This window comes from Neopsephotus bourkii, unplaced genomic scaffold, assembly GCF_033783945.1.
Source record: "Neopsephotus bourkii isolate Nb327-2 ecotype Australia unplaced genomic scaffold, CSIRO-AGI_Nbou_v1 NB_168, whole genome shotgun sequence".
NCBI lineage: Eukaryota > Metazoa > Chordata > Aves > Psittaciformes > Psittacidae > Neopsephotus > Neopsephotus bourkii.
The window spans coordinates 1,202,245-1,228,546 of NW_026900684.1; the positions used below are offsets into that span (position 1 = coordinate 1,202,245).

At 37.0% G+C, this 26,302-nt stretch overlaps 1 protein-coding gene across 3 annotated transcripts in view; it reads right to left on the minus strand.

Moving 5' to 3' along the window:
* DLC1 (DLC1 Rho GTPase activating protein) overlaps positions 1 to 26,302 on the minus strand; it is a 226,610-nt gene that overhangs the window by 169,317 nt on the left and 30,991 nt on the right. For all 3 annotated transcript variants that reach the window (XR_009728053.1, XM_061370803.1, XM_061370794.1), the window contains 2 exons: positions 3,900 to 4,049; positions 1,130 to 1,270 (listed from right to left, as the gene is read on the minus strand). Coding sequence is in view for 2 of the 3 variants with exons in the window: in XM_061370803.1 (XP_061226787.1) it covers positions 1,130 to 1,270; positions 3,900 to 4,049 (291 nt within the window). In the remaining variant the exon portion in view is untranslated. The remainder of the gene's footprint in view (positions 1 to 1,129; positions 1,271 to 3,899; positions 4,050 to 26,302) is intronic.

Below are 26,302 nucleotides of genomic sequence, written 5' to 3' on the forward strand. Positions count from 1 at the left end.
CTCTCTATTTGCTATAGTTATGCACTGATGATAAATTACAAGTGAATTTATTTTAGTACAAGTGAGCAATCTTTAATGTAAATGTTTATTAGAACTTCTTTTACTGCCTCAATCGAAGACATTAGTTAACTTGCTATTATTGCAGTGAAATAAATGACAGTTGGCCTCTATTTTACTTTTTATAAACTTGTTTATAAACTTATATACTTATGCTAACCACACGTTATATTTTTTTATCCCAGATTTTCTGCTGATCTGGTTATCAGCAGTGTTTGAATTTGTGAACAGACGGAGAGAGAGTTATGCCAAGACTTTTCAGCCTAGGAAAACCTTAGAAGAGTCTAGATCTTTGTGCTTCTTGAGGCAGTGGAAACAGCAAGTGTTAGAGGAAACAGAAAGTATATCAAGTTTCTAGGATGCCCAAGGTTTTCTACACATGGTGACAGCTGAAAGAAGGATTCTTCTGTAGATGGACAATAGCAAAAGTAAGGACCATGTTCCTAATAGCTGTATGTAGCTATGAATGGATGCAGAAGGAGGGTCCTTGCTATATCTGAGCTCTCAGATCTACCCTTCCTTATCACTTAGCATGCACTGACATCTGCAGCAAAGGGTCTGCCTGCTCAACAGCCTCCCTCTGATCCTGAGCGTGTGAAACCACTTGCTGAATTTGGCCTTAGAATTACATTCTCCCTTCAGTAGGGTAATACCTCTGCTTACAGTACGCAGCAGTTCAGCCTCTCAAAAGGACTAGGGTGACTGGGTTTGGCCATCATAAATCAGATTACCTGATTCAACAATCTTTTTCTCTGTCTGCATCCTCCATAAGGTTTAGGAAATGTTCCAAGTGATACATCAAGAAACCTTATCTTTCTAAGTAAAATGAAATGGCCCTTTTAATTTATTTTCTCACATAAAACCTCAACTGATAATAGTGTGCTTCTAAATATGAAACTTCTAGGATTACTTGCCACTGAAATGACACCTTGAGACAACCTAATTATCAGTCTTTTTTTCTCTGGTGGCACACACATACTGTTGTACAATCATGTAATGAATAGTATAAAATATCTTTGCTGTCAATCTGATATCATGAGTGAAGTTAAGAAAATACAATCTTTGTACTCACCCCAGCCTTTGGTTTAGCTCCAGAGCTGGCTACTGAACAGGGAGATGCTACATCAGGAGCATGGATGTTAGGAGATAAGTTTGTTTGTGAATGACTTACTGAAGCAACATCCACTCCACTCTCGGAACCAGATTCAACATCCTGCAAAAAAATGTTGCAAGTCTCTTTAGTAACTGTGGCTATGAAAGAAAAATCTAGTTCTTCTAAATAAAGGAAGTATTTAGACAGGCTCATTTAAATAGCTATGCTTAACTCTCTGTGTAAGAGTAGCTCCCCTTATTGTTTTCCATTATGTACACATTCACTTGCTGTCTTTTTCAATGTGGTGGTTTGCATTAGCTGCTGCTCTGAAGTTATAAATCACTACTAACATCAAAGGTATAATTCCCCTAAATGTTATAATGCAAGGTAAGAGAAATCAGTTCAGGGCTGCAGAAGTCTGACATTTTTCTCTGATGTTCAGTATTTCCTGTGTGCTCCCACCTTCTGTCTCTGGCCGCATTGCTAGCTCAGTTAACATCTGTAAACCATTACACAGCTGAAATGACATCATCATCCAGCAGTTTATAAAATTCAGAGGTACAGCTCCCTCAATTTTGGAATCAGCAGAGACTTATCAGCCAAACACTATTTCTGGTTAAAATGCCCTTACTTTTAATGACACTGATTACATTCCTTTTTTGAAAATAAAAAGAAGAAATATAGTATGTTTTATTGTTGAGGAAGTAAAAATATAGCGCATGCTTGATTTACTGTGAAGACTGAGGGAAGGGGATTATACTGCTTGCAGATGAAATGTGACACATATCTGGCAAAGAGCTGCCTACGTGTAGGACCAGCCATATACTGTCAGGATTATTAGCTGAAGTGCAGCCTGTGTGACTATGTCTACACAGTACACGGACAAAAAGCCCGAACTGTTAACCTAGCCAACTCTGCGCAAACAAACTGAGTTTCATAATATCAAGTTCCTAGAATAGATGAAATATGGGGCAGAGATGCCTCTGGGGTTGTGCTCCTGAACTAAAAAGAAGTGGCAACCCTTTGATTCAGTAATTCCAGTTAAGTCTCTGGTCTGCCAAACAGTAGATGCCAGTTAGACAGGTGCCTCTGCACCAAGTACGCAAGTGTGATGTTTTCTGAAAAGGGTTAGAAATTGGAGACAAAGCTGCATTCCAGGTAGGACCATGCATTTGTGTCAGATATTTCCTGCCAGTGACTCTTGGAATGCAATGGAAGCATTGCAAAATGCAGTAGAGCCATGGAAATGCCTCTGTAGAAGTCAGCTCAGGTACAGTTACTCTTAGAAGCTTCTGCTTAGCAGAGTTATGCTGCAGAACCACACTTCCTACCTTATTGCCCATGTTTCTGAATAATATTCAAATGCTTTTTTTACTGTACAATCAATATGAGACTGAACACAATGCATGAATGTCCTGAAAACCAAATCTTTTTGATCCTCTGATTCATAATACTCAAAGGCCCAAAAATTCATAGAAAATCAGTATATATAAACAGCATATATTCCATGCTTGATGAAAGCTCTCTGGAGGGTTGCTCTACAGCACGGAAACAGGTGCCACCTCTAATTATCATTCAGGCTTACTTATATAGGCTGTCTCAACTCGCTTTATTGCTGTAACAAATTAGCTAAAATGCTGGCACAGATTGGGGACATACAAAGAACAGATGTTAACACTGTACATCGTATTTCAGCTTTCCTGTACCATCAGTGCTCGAGAAGACACTGCAAGAACATTGGTATCCGCAGGGAAAATGTTTAACTATTAAAGGTGCAACTAAGTTCTGTCCTTTAAAAATGATATAATATATAATCTTCAGATGACCAAACCCACTGAAACTTAAATAAAGCTTTTCTCACCTAAAGACCACTCACTTGATTATAGAACAATAATGAAGTCTGACTTTAATAGGAAAACCCGTCATTATTTAAAGGAAAATACACCTGACAAAAAGAAATTACCCGAGTTTTCACCTAGAGATTGTGGTGCAGTATTTCTCAGGTTTCTTAAATTGAAAAACAGCTGCACCACATGTGGGTGAAATTAGCAGGAAGGCTGCATGAGAACACCTTGGGTCAGCTATTTCATGTTCTTCGTAGTTACATGTGTAAACATTTTTCAGGAAGAAAGAGCGCATCAATCACATTTGTGAACTGCCCAGTATCCCTTAAGACTACTCTTAGCAAAGAATTATCACATTTAAATAAATAAAATAATTGAAGAAATTTAAATGACTAAAGTACACACTTCTGCCAGAATCTTACTTTGAATGACAGAGGATTTAATACGTGTGTATGCCAAAAATCTCATGGACCCTCCCACTAGCAGAAAAACAAGACCTGTAGCTCAAATTTGCTTTTAGTTCTAACAACATAAATTCAGACGACATACACATATGTTCTGAGACTGGTGTGATCCTGACTTTGTGCTGACTCTGCATTTAGAGTAAGTGATAATTAGACAGATATTTTCTGAATTTTGTAGATCTCCCTTTTTTCATCTGGAAGCTCTGAAGCTCTTCATTTATGAAATGAATTTATGAAATGATGATGCCAGAAGGAAACAAGGAATGCCAATATTACTGCCTTCAAAACATATACACGTAGAAAATATAAGACAAATTTTTTATAAAAAGAGCTTTAGTTCTAAAACCAAGGAGCTGAAAAATGTGAGGACTATAAGAGAAAGGGTGAAATAAAAGCAGAGTCTACTTAGAATAAAAAGAAAGAGTAAGCAAACTGGCTTACAGGTATATGCCTCCGTTTGTATGTTGGGGTGCTGGATGGGGAAGAGCCTGCACTGAGAGCATTTTCAATATCCTGGTCAAGCTGGTCCAGTTTCATAATTAACAGCACCATTGAATCCAGTCGTGACCGATCCCGATCTTCTGTTATTTCCTAAAGAACAGAACATATAATTGCTAACTCTGAAATGGCATTAGTTGGAAAGAGTAAGCTTAAGAAAGTTCAATTTCTAAATTTGGCATGAAAGTACAATAAATAATAAGGAGAAAATTTTCTTTTTCAGGAAAAATAATGTTTTGTGTAATCAGTTCAGTAAGCATTGACTTACTGCTGTGAAAATATTTTGTATTAATATTTAATATATATCCCTTATTAGAATTCCATTTTTAAATAGCACAAATGTTTAGCAGAAATGCATCATTACCATTTTCTTGATACACATACTCTTTAAAAAGTATGCAAACCATTCCTCCAAATATTCACCCCAAGTTAATTTGATTGCACAAATACAAACAATGAAGGTTAATGCATGATTGAAATGTAGAAAAGGAAGCTCAAAGAAGCCATTCTCCAGCTGAGGATAACCACAACTACTTTTCCTTGTGGAACTCATCAGAATAACCATGCTTTGTCATTTCTGAGAAGAAATTTGTGTCTTGGTTGGAAATTCTTGAGAATACATGAGATATAATAATATTATAGTAAACACAAAATCGCAGATCCTCTGACAAGAAAGAGAGAAAGATGAGGGGTATTCACATAGCAGTCTGAAACACCTAGTTTATGAAGTTTATTTCCCTATACTCCATCAGAAGCAACTGGAGACAGAGAAGGTCCTCAAAACAGCAACTCAAAGCAAGACCTTCAGTTAGATGGCTTAAATCTCAAGGAGTTCCTCCCCTCTTTTCCCTTTTTCATAGAAAGTTAACACAAAAGTTAGCAGTGAAACAATCTTCCTCAAAATTCAGGAATATGAAAAACCCCACTGGTTCCTATGTGGATTTTCATAATAGGAAATTAGAAAATAGGAAGTTCTGTTAACTCAATATTTTTTATAAATCCTTCTCAAGAAATGGAAACAAAAATGTTATAATTAATTTACTGTGTCAAAGAAGCAGGGAATATAAATGCTCAAATCAGCCTTTTTGGTAGTTAATAAACTGTTTTTCAGTGACTTCTCTAGTTAGATTCTATAAGCAGGTTTTTTTATAGACTGCTTCAAAGGCATTGCAAAACATGGGTTAAATTATTCCTGCTAGGATTAAAGGAAATGCATAGAAAAATAGTCATATAAAACATGGTGTACATGGTCTTTATGTGTAGACAGAGGTGATGAAGTTTAGTTAACTAAATCTTAGAAAACCAGATATATAAATCTGTTAGTCCATGGCAGAGTTACGAACAGCATACTTAGCAGAGGCCAAACCCAGGAAAACTGTGTATTTCATTTCTTATTATAACATGATATTTTGGATTGGGTTGCTGACAAAGCTTATGAATTTGCAGGACCTCCTGATGAACCTGAACTGAATTTAGAATGACCCTGAGAGAATATTATCTCAAAACACTAAAACAACCAGTAGAATGGGTTGAGTTTCACTTTCAAACTGAAAACATAGCATCCCAAATGATTCATTGAAACTCCATGTATCTTCACTTTAACTGATCTTAAATTGATGTCTGAAATTCAAAAATGTCAGAAGAGTTATTTTGTTCTAATCTGCATGGGTGCAGAAAACCCAATGAATCAAATAAGTGTCTGCTAACAAAGAGACATGACCTCCTTCGTGGCATAGGGCTATGTTTGCTGTGGTGGGTGGGATTGTAGCCACCTTACCCATCCAGAGGGGGCCGGTACTGCTACCAAAACTAGCCTGCCACACAGTCCCCTAACGGTGTGTTTATTAGTTTTGCTTGGAAATACACCATTGGAAAGGTTAAACATTCTAAACTGTACACTTGACTTAAAAACCAAAAAATAATTGCTACACTACAACAAAATGAGTGATAGTGAATGAGATTTTTTAGTTTTCTTGGTTTATGTTTGGTTTTTTTTTCAGAGTAGACAGATAACAGGCATTTTACATGACAACAAAGAAACATCTGACATTTTCCCCAAGCAAATAGTTTGACTTTCCTGCCAAAAAAGTATAAACTTGCTCAGCATGTAACAGATTGATAATGCTGGAGAATCTGTTGAAATGGAGAAGTGACAAAACATTGCTCAAAGTGATATTCAGGCTTGAGATAACAGGCTGGCTTTGCAGGCAAACACCTCCTTCAGAAACCAATAATATTATCGCTATGGAATTTAGTTATTCTGTTCAGAAGTCATAGCAATGGTTTGTGGTTCTGACTGCTGTTGACATCAACCTTGTCATAAGAAGTTTTAACACTTCAACTATAATTTCTACTTTTACAATTTACTCAATAACACAATAATCACCTTCTGTTTCGCTGAGGCTTTATTAAATTTTATATATGAAAGCCTAAACATAACACCAAAAATTTAACACATACAAATAAAAAAAGCTAAACTTGAGTTGGAAACCCAATACAACAAACTAAATAAATATTATCAGAAGATTAATTTATGCTTACAGTTTTACCCTTGATATTATCTAATAAATTTCAGAGAGCTTTATAACCTATGTCTTTTTCTGTATCTCCCTTGTGTGTATATTCTGAGATTTTATTACTGAAGTGCAATATGATCTAAAGCCAGGAAGATATTAGCAATTAATTTGTTTTCTTTTGAAAACACAGTATTTCCTTTGCATCCAGTCTTTCACATTTTTCCTCATTGACACCTACTTACCTTCCAAATTAGAATGCAAAAATATAAATACCTTTACCATTGTGAAGTCAAAACTTGGGCTCTTACTATCTTTATTTCTGTCTTTAGATGTGCATTGAGCAATTCAGGAATGTATCACATATACAGTAAGTCAAACTTGAGATGTTATTTGTCAGGGGATTTTATTTTTAGCATGTCTCCATACAAAGAGGAAATACTTCAGGTCATGAACTGGAAAAAACAATATTTAATTTGTATCCTCACTGGCGTGATAAAAAAAGCTAGTTAAATTTGAACATATTCATATGTTTAGAACAAAAAACATTGTAACTCTTCCCAGAATGAAGGTACTTGAATTCATCCTAAATTAAGCATTAAACCCCAATGTTTCTAAACATTTCTAAAAAGTATGAAAGTACACCTTCCCCCCACTTTTTTTTAAGGTTGCAACAGTTTTATCCCCATATTATCAGTACCTTACAGCGATTTTAACCTACTCTAACAAAGAAACTATTTAAGAAGTGCAACACTATTTAAGTTTGGATTTAATACATCCATTTTGCCTTATCAGGGCATGGTAAAGCAATTGAAACACATACCCTTCACTTGTTCTTTTAAAACCTGTATTCCTCTGAATGTATTGTTGCCCATCTCCTGTAGCCTCTGTTTTACATCTCATACACACACTTTTCTTCCTAATGTGTAGACCAGTTTCTCACATGCATCTTCCAGCTGGGGAGAAGTACCTTTTAAGAAGCATGTGCTGTTAAGAGTAAAATCTATTCTAATTTTCACAGCAAAAATTTTGTACAGAAATAGCATACAAAACTAGATTTGTGCTCTTTTAATATCCTCAGGGGGATTGAATCATTCCTATCTTCCCTGTAAGTGTGTCTTTTCAAAGAATCTGCTGTTTTGCAGACCAGAGCAGATGCTCATTAGTGTCATAGGGGTCCCCTATAGTTAAGAAAAGGAGGGGACATCCCACACCAAGTGGTCCCTTGTTAGGGCCATCAGGGTACCACTAGTCTTGCTCCTCCCTGACACTTTTATGTCAGGGATGCTCATAATTTCTTTGGAAAAGAAACCTTGATTTTCAGAGGCAAGCCTATTGCACAGCTGACCAGGCAAGCTTGATTACCCACAAGAGAAAGAGATCTTTTATGGAAGAGTTGGCTGAATTTTGTCTGGTATTCTTAATCTGCAGCCAGCTGGACTGACTTAAAATCTTCTATTTAATGTTATGTGTTTCAAATGGCATTAAATTACTCATTCCTGTATTTCCTTGAAAAAACAAAAACAAAACCCAAAAATCCCCCCCCAACCCCCCCCCGAAAAACATAAAACAAAAAACCCAACAAAATACACTTTTTGAAAACCAGAAAGTTATGAAATCCCTAGAATCTATGATACTACACTGTGAAGGTTTTCGTCTGAACTAAAACCAAACAAAGAATAAAACAAAATATGCTATTTCAGAATTAATCTGTTGACTTCTACTAGCAGGTGTACAAATCAGATGTGTAATTTTCATCCTTCTCAATTGCAGTGTACTGTTCACAAACTTTGAAAAATACCTCAGAATTTTAACTGTCTCTAAATTTTACACTCTACAGTACCATATTAGAATCCTATTCTTCATCATATGGGAGGGACTGCAGATGGAGAATATTAAAACACAGTGAAAAAGCTAAAGCACTCTGTTCCTTTTTGACATAAGACACAAGGCCTAGACACCAGCAAAAATCAGAGCAAGATTACTATTATAAATCATATTTTGAACTAATATTTAGAATAGGCTGGAAATGGAACAAATAACATAAGCATACACTGGTATACGCATGCACAGTTGAAGAGACATGCCGATGACTGGATAAAGGGAAATATAACCCCCATTTTCAAGAAGGAGAAAATGGATGACCTGGGGAATTACAGACCCGTCAGTCTCACCCCTGTGCCTGGCAAAATCTTCAAGCAGATTCTGCTGGAAGGCACATGAAAAACAAGAGGGTGCTTGGTGAGAGCCAGCATGGCTTCACTAAGAGGAAATCCTGCCTGAACAATTTGGTGGCCTTCTATGATGGGGCTACAGAACTGGTGGACAGGGGTAGAGCAGTTGATGTCATCTACCTGGACTTGTGTAAGTTGTTTGACACTGTCGCACACGACATTCTTGTCTCTAAATTGGGGGGACATCAATTTGACGGATGGACCACTCAGTGGATAAAGAACTGGCTGGACGGCTGCACACAAAGAGTTGTGGTCCATGGCTCAATGTCCAGCTGGAGACCAGTTACGAGTGGTGTCCCTCAGGGATCGGTGTTGGGACCAGTCTTGTTTAACATCTTCGTCGCTGACATGGACAGTGGGATTGAGTGTGCCCTCAGCAAGTTTGCCGATGACACCAAGCTGTGTGGTTCGGTTGATACGCTGGAGGGAAGGAATGCCATCCAGAGGGACCCTGACACGCTTGTGAGGTGGGCTGATACCAACCTCATGAAGTTTAACCATGACAAATACATGGAGCACTGGGTCAGAGCAATCCTGGGCACAGCTACAGGTTGGGCAGAGAAGAGATTCAGAGCAGCCCTGCGGAGAAGGACTTGGGGGTGTTGGTCGATGAGAAAATGAACATGAGTCGGCTGTGTGCACTTGCAGCCAAGAAAGCCAACCATATCCTGGGCTGCATCAAAAGGAGTGTGAACAGCAGGTCGAAAGAGGTGATCCTGCCCCTCTACTCTGCTCTCATGAGACCTCACTTGGAGTATTGTGTGCAGTTCTGTGTCCTCAACATAAAAAGGACATGGAACTGTTGGAGTAAGTCCACGAGAACGATCAGGGGACTGGAGCACCTCCCATATGAAGAGAGGCTGAGAAAGTTGGGGCTGTTCAGCCTGGAGAAGGCCACGTGGAGACCTCCTAGCAGCCTTCCAGTATCTGAAGGGGGCCTATGGGGATGCTGGGGAGGGACTCTTCATTAGGAACTGTAGTGGTAGGACAAGGGGTAATGGGTTAAAACTTAAACAGGGGAAGTTTAGATTGGATATAAGGAGGAAATTCTTTCCTGTTAGGGTGGTGAGGCACTGGAATAGGTTGCCCAGGGAGGTTGTGAATGCTCCATCCCTGGCAGTGTTCAAGGCCAGGTTGGACGAGGCCTTGGGTGACATGGTTTAGAGCAAGGTGCCCCTGCCCATGGCAGGGGGTTTGGAACCAGATGATCTTAAGGTCCTTTCCAACCCTAACTATTCTATGATTCTATGCATACAGCTATCCCTACTCATTCACACAAGTTTTTGGAGAAAGTAGCTTTTCTTCTAATTTTTATTACAAGAACTTCAGATAGCTGACTCAATTTTTCTGGATATAAAGTATCCAGTAGACCTGTTTTCCATGTGCTTTTGAATTTTTGTTAAACCCACAAATAAGTTATGCTTGCAAAAATTATGTCTTTCAGGAGCACTTGATTGTTATATGATGTAGTAATTGTGATTTTCATTACTGTATCTTTAAGTGAAATGTAAAAAATATGATTACACCAAAAAGTCAATCTCTGAATAACATTCTCTTATCAAAACACATGTTTTTTATACTTCCAGGTAAAAAAAAATATATATAAAAAAGCTGTATCTATATATTTATCCTTCTCTGCAGCATAGTGCTTGCAGGGATACTGCTGCACTATGTCAGCCAAGTAAACTAACTAGCAAAGATGTTATTTTATTAATGAAGTTTTGCAATTCACTATTGATGAAATGGAAAATCACTCAAAAATGGGGCAAAAATAATGAGGAATCATTATTACATGACTGCATTAACTCAGCAGGGATGGCAGGCAATACTCATGAAGTTGTTGCTCTTGAAACACGACAGCTCTGTAGTAAGAAACTAAGTCAATCAGGGTCATTTTCTAGCTAGCGTCATATTGCCACGGGTAGATATTAATGGAAAACATAGATTTCTCAGGCTGTCATTATGGCTTTAACAGTATACCAGCTCTCCTGCAGTACTAGTGGAAATTATATTTGTTGGCACTATTTCAGGTAACCAGTAGAAACAAAACTAAATGTAAAATTAGCAACTCTAAATGGTATATCTTGTCCAATATGTAAGATAATTATCTTACAATACAACTTCATAAACTACAGATGATGAGTGAAATCCAGTTCTCTATCTTTGGAGTTACACTTGATCACGGTAGCTGGTCTGATGACATCTAAGTCCGAGTAATCATTCGTATTTAGGATCATATAAGGATTTTGAATCTGAAAATTTGCCAAAATCAAATCCTAGAGAGACACAGAACACAACATGAACATAATCTGTCTTCAGTGGGTGAAAAAAAAATAGTAAAACATAAAATCATTAATCGTGCTCTTTCCAGCATAAAGGATAATCAATTACTTTCCAATTTCTTTCTTCTTCTTCATATTTTGTAAATTAGTGTTATTCTAAAAGTCACCTTATATGACTACACTTTTATGGCTATGACTAGCAAAGTAAGCAAAAACCAAGTTTTTACATTTACAGTGACCCAATTCTCTTTGCTATGAGAGGGAAGACTTACAATTTGAGGCAAATATTATGACAGTAATCTGAGCACTAATTATCAGACTGGAAAAATAATGTGATTAAACAGAACTGTGATTAAATAGAATGTTAATTGACTGATGCTGCATTTTTATATCATTTATTTTATTATTTTATTATATACTCAGATCTAGTAATTTCGTGCAAAACCAACAATACAGTGAACTTCTTACTGCTTTGCTATTATGCTATAAATCAGAACGTCAAATAAGACAACATAGTGACCCTTAATCAGACATGAAATCAGCATAAGCAACATTGTAAAATTTATCTCGGATACGTGTCTATTGGCATGTATTTTGCAAATACACAGACAAGTGAATCTGTGTACTTATATTTTATATGCCTACTTTACAGACTAGTGGAAAGGGAGATGGAAATCTATATTTGAGCTGTGACAAGTTTTTGGACCCCAACTGTTCACATTCATCCAATTTGGAAGTGCTTGAGAGTTACAGTTGTCTGGATGTTTGATGTGGCAAAACAACTTAGGACACCCCATTCTTAAAATAAATTTAGGACTTAGGGAAATATAACTGGATACATGACAGCTACAACAGATTTCATCTACTTGGCCCATTAGTATACTTCATAACTTACTAGTGATTTGTTCCTCCTTAAGACAAGAGACTCCTGGAGATACAAAGGTGAACATAATTATGAGGCAGCAATGCAACCACATGCAAAAAGAGAACAACAGATCTACACTGCACTGGGGAAAACATTGAGCAGGACAAAGGTTGGGGGGGAATCCTTCCCTTCTATTCAACCACAGTGAGACACAGCTGGATTCAGTGCTGGCTCCAGTACTGGACTCCCCTGTACAATAAACATACTGAATAGATATGGACATACTGAATAGACATACTGAACAGTGGACATAATAGAATATTATTAATTAGAATGAATACTAGAATATTACTAATAATGGACATACTAGACATACTCAATAGACATGGACATACTGAATCAAGTCCAGTGAAGATGATTTAGGGTTTGGAGCATCTTCTATATGAGGAGAGGCTGAGAAGACCAGAACTGTTTATCCTGGAACTAAAAGGCTCAGGAGGGACCTATCTGATAAATGAGTTAGAAGATAGAGCCAGGCAATTCTTATTGGTACTGAGACAGGACAAGAGGAAATTGTTTACAAATGGAAAGCAAACCCAATACTTTCAGTTTTAAACTGAACTGAAGACAGTGCAAAGAGGATGGGGGAAGAGGCATGAATTTAAAACCTAGCTTGTCCTACAGTTTATAAATGAAAACACAGAAATAGCTACTATCTATATGAAGTCTACTAGTGACACTCTTCCCCACAATACCCAAAGATATTGCAGTAGTAGTACTGAGCAAACTCCTGAAATTAGTGGGACTCTTCCCATGAATGCAATGTCTTGGAATCAGGCCTAAGACAGACATAAGAATTAAAACCACTAACCACTGTACACTCTAACTTCTCCCAGGTGAGAAATAGAAGTGTTTGCCTTATATGTTTATCATGCTGCCCCAGTAAATGAAGAGTTTTAATACAGGCTGCACTGCCAATATTGTCAGATAAGATGCCTGTGCATTAATATGACTGTGATTTCAATAAATGAAAAAACAACCTATTAAAAAAATACAACACGATCACCTTGCTAATAATACCTTAATCAACTTGCGTGTTAATTGTGTGCATGGAAGGGAGGGTCTTCACTGAGTTTCAAGTCCAGCTAATAAGTTGCAGAAAATTTCCTGTATCCACTTTTCTTTGCAAGCGGAATGTTTGTGTAAAGCTAGGAAACATTATGGAAGAAACGTGCTGTTGTACAAAAATTATAACAGATCCTCATATGAGTGGAGCAAATTTAGTTGTTTACTTAAACCTGTAATCTTGCCATGAAGGCTTAGCTCGAAGACATCCAAGTTATCATTTATCTGTTTTTGTTTTTTCTTTCCCCAATACAAATATTTAACTGTTTCTGCCTTTTACTTTAGTTTTTTATAACTTGAGTCTTAGGGGTTTGTTTATATTCCTATTTATTTACAAGTCACATAAACATGCATGCATGCGCTCCAATTTATGCAAAGACACTTTGTACGTTGGTGGTAGGTTTAATTTTGGCATTTTCTAAATGCAGAAGTAAATATTACAAGTTCACCTGGAAAGCCTAATTAAAAAATAGATTGGGCTGGTTCATTACCAAGAGTGGCCTGAGATTTTTTATATACTGAATGACAAAACGTAGGAACATTTTGTAATAGCCTGTAACTCACTGAAATCAGCCCAGTGCTTATGTCTTCTGAGAAACCAGTAATTTATTTAGATACCTAGATAGAAGAATCTGATTTATAGTACACAAATATTCTGTGTATTTCTGATTTTGATAATCTTGCTCAAGTTAGCAGTTTACATGAGAGATTCAGTAGCCTTCTCTGCCAAACACAAACAGCTTCCAATCCCTCTCATGTCTGGAGGAAGCTGTTAGAAGAGAAAGGGAATCAAGGAAAGCTAAGACAGGGTATTCAGCCAAGAATGTTTTCTTCCCTGCACCCTGAAGCATGACTAGATCATCAGCTCTTCTGTAAAAAGGAAACAAATTAAATATGAAACTTCAGAGTTGATGGTGTAAAAAATGAGGTGGTGGCTTCAATGTGGAGAGATGTGCTCAAGTTCTTGTACAGAAAGCTATAGGTACAGAAAGGTATATACCAACAGGTATATACCAACAGGTATATTGGATGTCAGGGAGTCCATGTCTGAAAGGACACCCAGGATCAAGGCACAAAATGCATAAAAACAGACACATAAAACCTACTTTAAATGAGTCACCAGTTAATCTGCTCTACTAGATAACTGACCTACCTCATTTGTAAAATGAGGAAAGTATTACAGCATCACATGAGGTTCAAAACCCATAACCTACTCTCCAACTTCTTCCAGGTGAGAAATAGAAATGACTGTCTCAATTAAAATACTAACCTATTAAATTAAGAATTAAATTAAGAATGCAGGTTGAAAGAGGTGAGGTGACGTGATATGGGGTGGGGGTGCCCTACATGTGGTACGATATGAGCTGGCTACAGCCCTATTGTCAGGATGGACAAAATGGAAGACATAATATAGTTGGTTTTTTTTTTTATTTATTGTGCTTTTCAGCATTACTAAATTGCTGCACTGCAGATCTGATCAGGCTTGCAGAAAAATGAAGGAACAAGCAAGTACCATTAGGGTGAAAATGGTATTAAAAAGGTAAGACAATGGTTAGCAGAGGAGGAAATAACGGTAATCTAAAGGGGACACCTGTGGTACAGAAAACAGAAAAAAATGCAAAAGTGGAGCAAACTCCACAGAAGTCTGGCACAATACAAAACTTTCCACTGTCAATATTCTGCCCCTGAATACATCACCTTCCCATGCAAAGCTCTTTGGAAATCTCTTATGTGTTTTGGTGTTACTTTTGGTTCATTAAATCAGAAAAAAAAAATACACTAACTGAAGATTTTTAAAGTCATGCAAGTGACCTGAGAGAACTGTTTAAAGATTTTCTTAGGCTTACTGTTGTGGCAGATGCAGCAAGGAATGAAAAAGGCCATTGCAAACTCCCAAAAGCTGTTAACAGAGTTATGCCTTTCTTGTGCAGACATTTAGTGACAAATAGAGGAGGGAAGCTGAGAATTTAAATTCTATCTAATAAGGCTGAATTTGTTTAGAAAAAGTGAAATCCAAAAGAGCATTTTTTCAGAGGCAGAATATTCTCTACAACAGAAACACTGGAACAGATTCTCTGAATCTACATAGGCTTGCGTGCGACTTGCATGACACGATTGATTTAGTTGTCATTATACAGAGAAAAAGATTTGTAGAACTGAATTACCTTTTAACTATAAGGTTTATTAATGTGAAAACCACTGAAATCATTATAACAATGATGGTGTTTATAGCACATGCATCTCCAAGTGCAAGACTGAATAGGGAGACCAGTGTCTCTTCCTGCAACTAAAGACAATGCTCAGACAAATTTGTGGTGAAATATAATTTGAAAGTCCCAATGCTTAAAGATCTACTTGCTTGCCTTCCAGTTTTGCCCACTGCACTGCTGCAGGACTAGTGCTTTGCTGTAAATCCAAGTATTCTGCATAGCTTCTCTATATTTACTCCTTAAAGACTCATTGTTAGCTATGTAAGTGTGCTTGATTTTGACTCTAGCAATAAGCTGAGCTTTTTGGATACACCTCATCATGGATTGTGTAGCCTGATCATTTCCTTCTTTCAAAGATTCTTTTCAATAGCTAGACAAACTCTAATGTATATTGACTTGTATAGTAAATCCACTACTAAACATTACAGTAATGATTTAAGATATACTTTCACCTTGCATAAGTCTAGTATTTCAAGATTCAAGTGTGATCAGAACTCATTAAATAACTTTGTACTTTGTCCTGTTTATAGCTCTACTCCAAAATTAGATTTTAAAAAAACAGATATCTAAATCATAATATGGTACAGGTCATGGTTTCTCAGTTACTTTATTTTTCCCCAAATTCACAGTTCTACTACGAGTTCTTTTTCCCTCACCCACACTCCCAGGCCAACCCTCACCCCACCTTGTGAACTAGCACTAGTTTTCAGTAGTAAACCAGTGGGAATCTAGGTGAATATGGTCCCTGGGGAAGGTGCAGAACTGAGAAGGGTCAGTTCTCTAGTCTGGTTGTCCACACAGCCGTGCAAATGGCAATGCTGGCCAAGGAAACCCAAACAAAGGCAGGGAAAAAAGCTGTACTGATTTGTCTTTTTTTGCAAGAGCCTGGATTTATATTTGTGCAAAGTACACATAATAGCTAACCTTGTTGTTACAAGGGAGGTTATGCTGATTTTACAGGCAGTGTGGGTTCTGGGAGCTTCTCAAGTATTTTTCTTCAGGACACTGCTACAAAGAGCTTAGGGGACTGCACGTTTGAAATGTAGTTGGTGAGGGTTTGAAAAAGGCGTATTGTCAAAAAAAAGTAATCACCTTCTGTCCCCTGCCCCTCAATTTACCCATGCATCCTTCTTTACCTTTTCATATATATGCAGCTGATGAAATGCCAGAGATATTTTTTTTTGTGTCACAAGTTCACACACATAGGAGAACACAATAGTATGAGAAAATCAATTGCTATTTTTTTTATATTCAGTGAAAGGAGTTTAAGTGCCTTGCTCTCTTGGAAAAGAACTCATTCTTTCCTAAGTGAAAATTGAATTGTATTGGTGACAACTATTTTCCTATTAAATTACTTCTGCACAGGAAGATTTAAACTAAGGATAGTTTCGCATAAAAATCCACCACACACTGAAATTTATGAGAAATGTTATTTGTGACTGAGGAGGTGGTAAAAGTCTTGATCCTAAATAAGGATAAAATTTGCATTTGTCAGTAAGACTGAACCAAAGTTAGAGTTCAGATTTAGGTAAGGCCCAACACCCTTTAATTCTGAGATCTTGTCTCAGCAAAAGTGTTTCAACAAAAGGGCTACAAAATTAGATGTTCATAGCAGACTTCTTAGCTTAACAGAATGGAGCCCCAGTCACAGGCAAATCAACTCCTCAAACTTGGATCGGGATCAAATAAGTGGGGACTGGAAATGTTGATCAAGGAAACTATTACTGCTTTTCAGCCACATAAAGAAAGATTCTAGACAGCTTGAGAAGTGTTCATAAAGCATGCTTTCTCACTTTGAATTCTTAGCAGGCAGTAATAAATGGCAATCAGAGGCTTTGATAAATTACAGAATCAAAGGAAGCTGAATCACTCTTTATATGGCACACATCGTATTTTACAAGTAAGATAATTCCTGGATTAAATAGCCAAGATGCTGCAGTCATGCCAGCTTCTCTTAAATGATGCCTTCTGCAGAGCTGAAAATTTCCCAGATTGGATAAAAATTAGCAAAAAAACCTTGTTTACCTCAGACACCCCTTAATAGCATCTGTCTTGTATACTGTTGTCTAAATTCATCAAAGCAGAGTGCCTGACCATGTGGTTGACTGGAATTTTGTAAAAGCCTGTGGTTCAGACAAGGAATTCCGCTTTTCTTTATAATGTATTCAGCTATTCCATGTATGCCTTTGAAATATGTTGATGCATACTGAAATTATTTTAGCTATTAAATGTTAGTAAATGGGATTGATTTGTGCACAGTGTACAGGATTGAGGACTTGCTCAGACACACACTAGCCTGTAAATTAGCCTTCAGCACTGACCACCCATCCATTCACATCAAAGGACATATCCCATGTAACACACAACAAAAGACAAAGATATTCTGAAAGCATCATTCTTCAGAAACTACCTTTCTGAGTCCTTGAATTCATTCTCCCCTAAAAAGACTGCTACTAAAGAAATTTTCCATATACATTTAAAAACAAGTATACAAATTGTATTCATTTAACATTCATTGCTTTCTCAACAGTAAATTCAGGTTCTGAAGTTTAGTGGCTATTTTAATCTGAAACCATCAACACTAACTGCTCTAACACATTACACAATATTAAATATTACATTACACATTTATATACACTATTAATGAGCTAACAATAGAAAGTCATAGAATCATAAAAAATACAACTTGAAGGGATCTTGAAATGTCATGTCATCTGTTTCCCTGTTAATGGTGGGACTATTGTACTTGATAGACAGTTATCCAACTTCTATTACAAACCTCCAAAACTGCCCCAAGCAAAGAAGACTTTATTCCATAGTTACCTTCTTCAGCACTAAAAACTTAATTCTAACATGGAATCGCAATCTTTCTCTATCTTGAACTAATTAATTCTTTTTTTTGGCCAATTTTTGGCTCGCATGACAGAATTTGCTTATACTTGGAGACGATATTATGTTCTATTATGTTCTAAACACTCGTCTCTTTTCCAGGCTCATTTCTTCCCCTCCAAGCTGCAATGACAGGGACAGGTTGATTCCATTTCTGGGTATTCTCACATGTCTTCTTGAGTTTCTCCTGGACTCTCCTCCTGAAGATCAACTTACAAACCCTCTTTGCTTCACTACAGGTGAAACTGATGCGAATAGTGCATCTTTAGGAATGGAAAAGTATGCTCAGGACACTATCAGTTGAAGCTACTTCACCTCCCAGCAATTGTGAGGTGAAAACAAAAGCAAGACTTGCAGACAGTAAGCAGTTATCGGACAGCAAGATAACAACAAGCAGGTGAGATGAATGACTGTTAGGGAGTTCAAGTACAGCTAATCTTTTCTTGCAGGCTGTGGGACTGGCAGGCAGCAACCACTTCATAGCCCTTTCCTGCATTGCTGATCAATGACCTCCATGGGTATAGGCATGCATTGTGCTGTAAAGCTTCTGCCCCCAGAACTGATTGAGCCAACGTTTTCCCAAAGATGCACAGGGGCAAGAAGAGAGGGAAATAACAAAAGCTGAAGCAAGGAAGGATCAAGAAATTCATCCCTCTGGCACACCCCCCAGAAATCCAGCAGTGAAGCAGATCACCCAGAAAAGTTCTACAGGCTCCATCCTTGGAAGTTTTCAAGATAAAGCCCTGACCTCAGATCTGGCCTTATTTCAGTAGAGACCTCATGAGGTCCCTTCCAAACAATTACTAAGGCTATCTTTAATTTTTCCATTGCTGGGAAGAAACTAATTATCTGCAAAAACTAGCAGTAAAGTCAGATTGGGTAGAAAGTACTGTTACTATTACTGAATTCAGGTTAAGCATTTTGCTCAATGATTGACCACTTAGTGTTGGTACTGCTGTTGGACAGGTATTGCTGGTTTCATATACAGCCTTACACATACAGAGTATGCTTGCCAGTCATACCCTGGAGCCATGTCTACAGGCAGATGAATTACACTACATTATATGATAACTAATCCTCTTCAGGAAAAAAAACAAATCTCTTCAAAAGTGAATAATACTGTACATTCTTTCATAAAGCACCCATAACTTATTGCAACTAAAGTGAAAATTTAGCACCAAAAAGCATTACATAGGGATATCACAATATAATTATCTTTCACATCATGTCATAACTCAGCCATGATGTATATTGTGTGAGCTATACCAAGACTGTCTGATGATTTTTGCTTCCTCCATCAGCAACAGCAAAAAAATACGATTCCAAATTGTATGCACAGGTATTAGATGGAAAACCAGATTTAGATTTTATTCTTCCCCACTGCTTATTTTTCTACTTCCAGATTTTCTTTAACAATGAAAAAATTGTAAAAATCTCAGCCACTGAAGGAATAAGCTGCCCTAAAAACCTAAGTTTTTCTTACTATAAAAACATCTCATATGGATACACCAAGGTGAGGAAAAAATATTAACGGAAACAAAAAAATCATTAGAAATATTGATGTGACAGATTATTGTGTATCATACCTAAATTCTTAACACATTTATCTAAAAAAAACACAGACTGTGTTTGCACTGTCAGTTAAGACAGCAATAAGGAATAAACAAGCAGTAAATGACAGCCTGATCTGAAACCTGATCCCCCATTTCTAGGGAAAAAGGTAGCTAGCAATGTGTCATCTGGACTGTAGCTACCACCTTTTTAGCTTCCGAGAGTTTCAGCTGGGCTGCAGCAGGTAACAACATTAGAGCTCAGCTCTGACAGTCAGCATCAGAACAAAGGAAAGTGCTGTGCTCTGCTCTGGCCCCAGCGGGCTGCTGCCTCCCAGCTGAGCCTGAGGCTGTGTGCCTGTACATCTCCCCTCTGTTTTGGGGAGCTGATGACTGACAGCTTCCCTTCACAGCTGTTGCCTCCTAGGAACAGAAGGGGGAAAGTGCCTGTCTCTCAGAAAGGATATGCTGCTCAAATTGAATTCAGACGGTTAGTCTGTGTCAGTGTGTCTGTCCACAAAGGACCCAAGGGACTGCAATTAGGAGCCTGGCGATTTAAATAAGAGGTGAGGTTGGTTCCAAGTTCTAGTTCTTGACTAACACCCAACATACCTTATTGTAAATATGAAACAGTGATGCAGGAGATTTATATATATATAAAAAATAATTTATATATATGGATAAAGGGGGAGGGGAGGGAATGGATACAGAAGTTAATGTTAGTTCCAAGTGTGGCTTTACCAAATAGGACGTTTTAGTTCAAGAGTCCTCTCAAAGAGGAGACAGAATAAAAAGAGACAAGCATGTCACAGACAGGATTAAATTGCATATTTTAACTATGGTTCAACAAACTTCCATTACATTCTGAGCTCTTTCCCAAAAGAATTATTGGGGTGAATAGGATTTCATTCTTACAAAACAGCTTGAAAACATTTTGATGATTTAACTGTAATATGGTTTTAATTATTTTCAAACTTTTTTCCTCACCTGAATCTGTATTTCTTGCGGGAAGTCAAGACGTCAGTAACTAGAGAATTCTATTAATTCTGGCTAGAAATATTACAAAATCTCAGACCATTTTGCAAAGAAAATATTGAAAATAAATATAACATTTGGAAATGCACTAGATTTGTAGTAAGATTTTATTCTGAAAGACTAATTTCAAATGAAATTGTAAAAATAAACTCTAGTCATGGAATGAGAGTTGGAAAAAAAAAGAAAAGAAAACTCATTCTGAGTAAGAAGAAAGATATGAAATGAAAGAACAAGAAGCTTGAAGTTGCTCCAGCATGAACAAAACGACAGTATTGTTGATGAGCACCTTGCTATGATCTTGGCACTGCATTTCTGGTGGATTTTAACTGAACAAACAGGCAACTATAAACACTCAAGCAGGATGTTGCTAGCAATGAACAAGCTGCATTGTAAAAAAATGGAATAAAGCAGATGGAATAAAAGTCATGCTTGCCAAGAAGGCAGGATGCAAACGGCCTTGAAGAAAAGAACATTCAAGACAAAAAAATAAAAAACAATTTGTAATTCAGTATTTTGGATTTTATGTTATTCTTCACAAGTAGCCTGAAGTTTCTCATGTGATCGGTTATGTGTAAAGAAAGTTCAAAGATGTACAGCAAATACTGAACATTACCATTTTGAGAAGGTATTCAATAAGTCGTTTAGCTTGGATATGTTGCAGGGAAAATTTATTAATCTGGATAGAATTGTACCTGTTTGGGAAACTCAGGATGGTGTGAATGTCATTTCTTAATGACATGGATACCTTATCAACAGTTGAGGTTCAAGAAAAATAAATAGAGCAAATTACACAATTTGTTCAAGCATTTTCAGAAACGCTAGCTTGCCCATTGCTTTATTTATCCTGCTTCAGGCCACTGGAAAGATCTTAACCAACCCCTAGTGAAATATTAAACTGAGTTTCTGCAAAATAAATGTTTCTTGTGAAGCATATATCTCAAAATGTGGAAACCATGGTTTTCAAGAGTGCTGGATGAAAATCTTGCTTCTAAGTCTTCTTTGAATTTTTTTCCCTGACTCACTGAGTTATATGGTATGTTAGTCTGTATTGTGTAATTGAGAATGGGTCTGGCATTTGTGGTTTATTAATGGTTGAGCTAACAGTAGCAAAATCAGAAATGAAATGATCAATGAACATACATTAATGAAGCAAGGGAATAGCGTAGCAGCTGTTGGTAATGCTAAGTCCTGCTTTGCATCTTTGATCCTAAACAGAGTACAAACATAAACACAAGGAAACAACAAACACTATTAAAGTTGCAAAAACTTATAACAAGTTGTATCAAGCACTTAGGTATAATCACTAAGCTACAGTATGGCTCCAAATGGAATCCAGTTTGTGAAATAACAGGAAACGATTGCCTAAAGTAGATATATCTTTCTTTTTCAATTATTTCTCCCTAATTCAAGGTAGAATTTCCATGAAAAAAACACAACAACAGCCCCAACAAAAAAACAAAAACAAAAACCCCAAACGTCCTAAGATTTCCAGGTCAGAAAGAGTAAGTAGTAATTCAGCCTTTGGCAAATAGGAAACACTTGAATTGCACTAGAACAGTTCTCAGAGACTAGATTGTCAGGTTCTGCAAGTAGGATAATGTGTAATCCATGCTCATTTCTATTGGATGAAGGCTAGTAGGAGAGCCTGAAGAAAGTATCTGATTGATGTCTCATGATAATAAACAGTGTCTTTCTGTTCAATTGCACTTTAATACAAGGATGCAAAGAAGGTTTAAAGAAGTTGTGATGACCACAGAGGCAATCTAAAGCAATGAAACCAGTCACGTTCAGATCACAATTAGACAATGACAACCATTTAATAACACCAAGCCTAAGATCACCAGTGGCCTGTCAGTCTTGAGATCTAAGGGAAAGAAACATTTGGGATGTTCTGAGAAGAGCTTTCAGATTGTGAAGGCAGTCACAGGACTCAGGGAAGCACGGATACTGAGCAAGACAGGCTGGTCAGAAATGTCCACAGATGAGTCAATTGGGCTTTTCAGGGGTACAGACATAGGCATTTTGGGCACAGAAGGAAAATTCTTTCCTTGTCTGGTGTGCAAGATGGACCTATTGGATGAGTCATAGCTCTCCCGGTCTGAAAGTTAGTGTATGATTTAAGCCTCAGCTTACTACAAACAGTGAAAAATCAGTGAATAAAGCAATGGGAAGGAGTACTGTACAGTTAACCCACTGACCACGATATTTACTGGGAGACTGACAACTGCTGCAGTATTACTTAAGTTTCAAATAATGCAAAAGATACTGTAAACTATAACTGCAAAAGTATGGAACAGATTATAGTAGATTCTAGAACTGATACATTAAAAGATGTAAAGGTACTTTCTCTATTGTTAATAAGCATCATGAAAAGGTCCCAGACAGGTCTTTGAAATCCAAATATGTGCTCCAAGAATTCATAGTGTTGTATTTTCGGATCAGTTAGATCATGTCATTGAACCTGTGTGGTGTTCCCATTAAATAACAGTGATGGTGCTGTATAAATTCAATGCATTTTGAGACTGGTGCTAAGTGGTGAAGCTACTGTAATTCTTGGGTTTATTGATAATATTAAGGATTGTGCCTCTTAGACCTTTATTTATGTCAAGGGTGGTGAGGCTGGAACAGATTGCCCAAAGAAATGGTAAATGCTCCATCGTTGGCAGTGTTCAAAAGCCCAGGTTGGGCAGAACCTTGGGTGACGTGGTCTAGGGTGAGGAGTCCCTTCCCATGGCGGGGGTGTTGGAACTAGATGATCTTAAGGTCCTTTCCAACCCAAACCATTTTATGATTCTATGATACCCTAACAGACCTTAAAAAATTAAGGTGTAAGAAATTGCAAAACATAAGAATGATCAATATTTCCTATAATTATGAATTATTGAAAGCCCAGGAATTAACCTGATTTTCACAAATCTTGTTTCTGTTCAAACTGCATTTTCAGTAGTTCAGCTCTGCAAGTTAACAGAATAAAATTATTTCCTTGCCGCTTCTTCACAATTAGTGTTACTGAAATCAGTGAGACTGTAATATAGTGAAAATATAATATAGTGAATTAAATTCAAATTGGTGAAACTGAGATATTAAAAAGTATTCAGGATCATATATACATATAAATAAAACAACTACTTGTAGAAATGGGGAAAAAAAAGGTGGGGGGTGGGGTGGGCTGTGATGTCCAGATTCAGGGAACGTTGGTAAACTGAATTACCCGTGAATAATGTATTACCACAGGGTAGAAGCAGACTATAAGCATTAGTGTTTCCCATCTGCATATTCCAGCTTAGCTAGATTGCAGTAAAGTGTTTAAATGTTAAATCTTTTAAGCAAAATATTACGCTCATATAAACCCATAAATCTCAAATCTGGATAATCTTTTGCACTTATACTTGTATGGATCATTCTAAGTTTTTCAGTCTCTTAAGTTGCACAAGCATATGCCATTTGAATTAAGCTTTTGTTTAAAGCAAAATAAAAATTAAGTTTCCACACTTTATTTCAGCTGCGCTGGGTTCTTTTCCAGGTGACTCATTCCGTTTTGCAACTATAAAATAGGAAGCCTGTAGTATGTCACAAAGAAGTGTCTGCTTACATATACAGAAAGGAAGTTTAATGAATCATGAAGCCATGATGCAGTAACAATTGCATGTCCTCATGCAAAAGGTATAAACCTACTACAGTATGTAGTAGAAACATTTGTTTCAAAGTCTGCCCTTAACGGAAGCATTTGTATGTTTACCTTATTTTCCTTTGTCATAAACTAAGTTTTTTGTTGGTAAGAAGCTGAAATGCCACTCTTCACTTCAGATTCAATCCTTTGTTTTTCAGGATTGAAACCTGATTTGGTTTACTATGATTCACACTTCAGAAATGTGAATTTTAAAAGACACTCCCAGTTGAACACAGAAACTTTGGGTAATGGGATATCGAACTTTCTGGTTTTTTTGCTTTCCCCAAATGTATATGTATGCAGACCCCATATTTAAAAGTGTTCCCTTGCTTCCATGCATGTACGGTCTGACCAGTATCACCTCTTAGCTTGAAATGCAACTGGGAAATTGCTAAAGTCCACCTTATTTCCCCTTTCAAATGCATGTTAACACTCAAAAATAGCACTGTATATTTTTTATTTGATTTACAGTCATTAGGAAAATGTCTATTGATTGCATCTTTGTATATTGCATAATACAGTAAGGCAACACTGTTTTTATGGATATATTCTTGACTGAAACTTTACTAATTTCTTTAAAAATAATAGTTCATCTTCTGTATGATGAAACAGTAACATTACTTTGTCTTAAAACTTTCTCTATGTTCCTAAATAATCATAGAGTTCTATGGTTATTTACTTTTCATAAAGATAGAAATAACAAGATGTTTTGTTACACTTTAAACTTTTAGATGTATGGTTTCCTGATACTAAAAGAAATAAACACTGTCACCACATCTTGTGACAAAAACGTAAAACATGTTTAAAGGTCGGCATAGCTTTTGCATGAAATATGTCTGCAGAGAAAAAAAAAAAGAATTGCTTGAGAAGGGAGAATGAGACTTTTGGAATAGTTAACTACAGAGCAGCTGGCACAGATTAGCCTATGTCCTCATACAATCAAAATGTTTCTATTAGAGAACTTGAGATAACTAGCTTGAGAGCATTTAAGTGTACTCCAGTATTATTTTTTCCCAATTTAGTCAAGCATTATCTCATGAGATATGACTGCATTATCCCAGCAGAATTGAAGAATTACCAATCCTACAGTAATAAATATATATGTAAGTACTTAATATCAGGTTATTGGGTTTGATAATTATTTGTGGTTTATTCCAATTTTCATTGGTTTGACACAAGACACTTCATGACCAAAACCAGCTCAGGAGCAGAAAGAAACACCACATGGAAACTGGCTACTGACTCATAAGTGAGGCCAGAAAAGTCTCGGACATGCACAGCAGAAATACACATATGGGGAAAGAACCCAACCCAGTCTACAGCCAGCACCAAGGCAAGCTGTAGTGAATCTTATTGTCACCACCAGCTGCCCCCTCCAAGGAAGCACAGCACCAAGAACACAGCAGACTTCAAGTGTGTTCAAGGCACCTTATAATGAGTGGTGTTGAACCAGTGATTGCTTGATTTGAAGAACAGGGCGTTTGGAACTTAAAAGTATTTCTTACCATATAGAAATTTAATATTAAAATAAATATCACTATTATCAAACATGGCCTATGCATGGGAGAAAGGTAAATGCATAATTGTTCTAGAATTTCCAATAAAATATTTACAGAGTTGTACTGCTTCCTCTGACTCATATCAATGTTACACATAAATGCCCATATGTCTGTTTAACTAAGTCAGTGTGTTTATTAACATAAGCAAAATACCATTTGGCTCTTCTCCATTTAAAATGAGATAATAGATCTTATTATCAGACCTAGATAACTGGATGACTGTAGGTGAAATCTGAGGGCCTTTGAAGTAACCAGGGGTTTACTAGCAACAAAATTAGTATTTCACCAAACCGATCTGCATCCTTCTGCTGTATATATCATTCAGGGCAACCAATCCCAGGAGAAGCCTTTTCATTCTGGGAGTTTATTTTTCTCTTGTCCAGGGCTCAGTTACTCAACAGATGTTTATGCTTA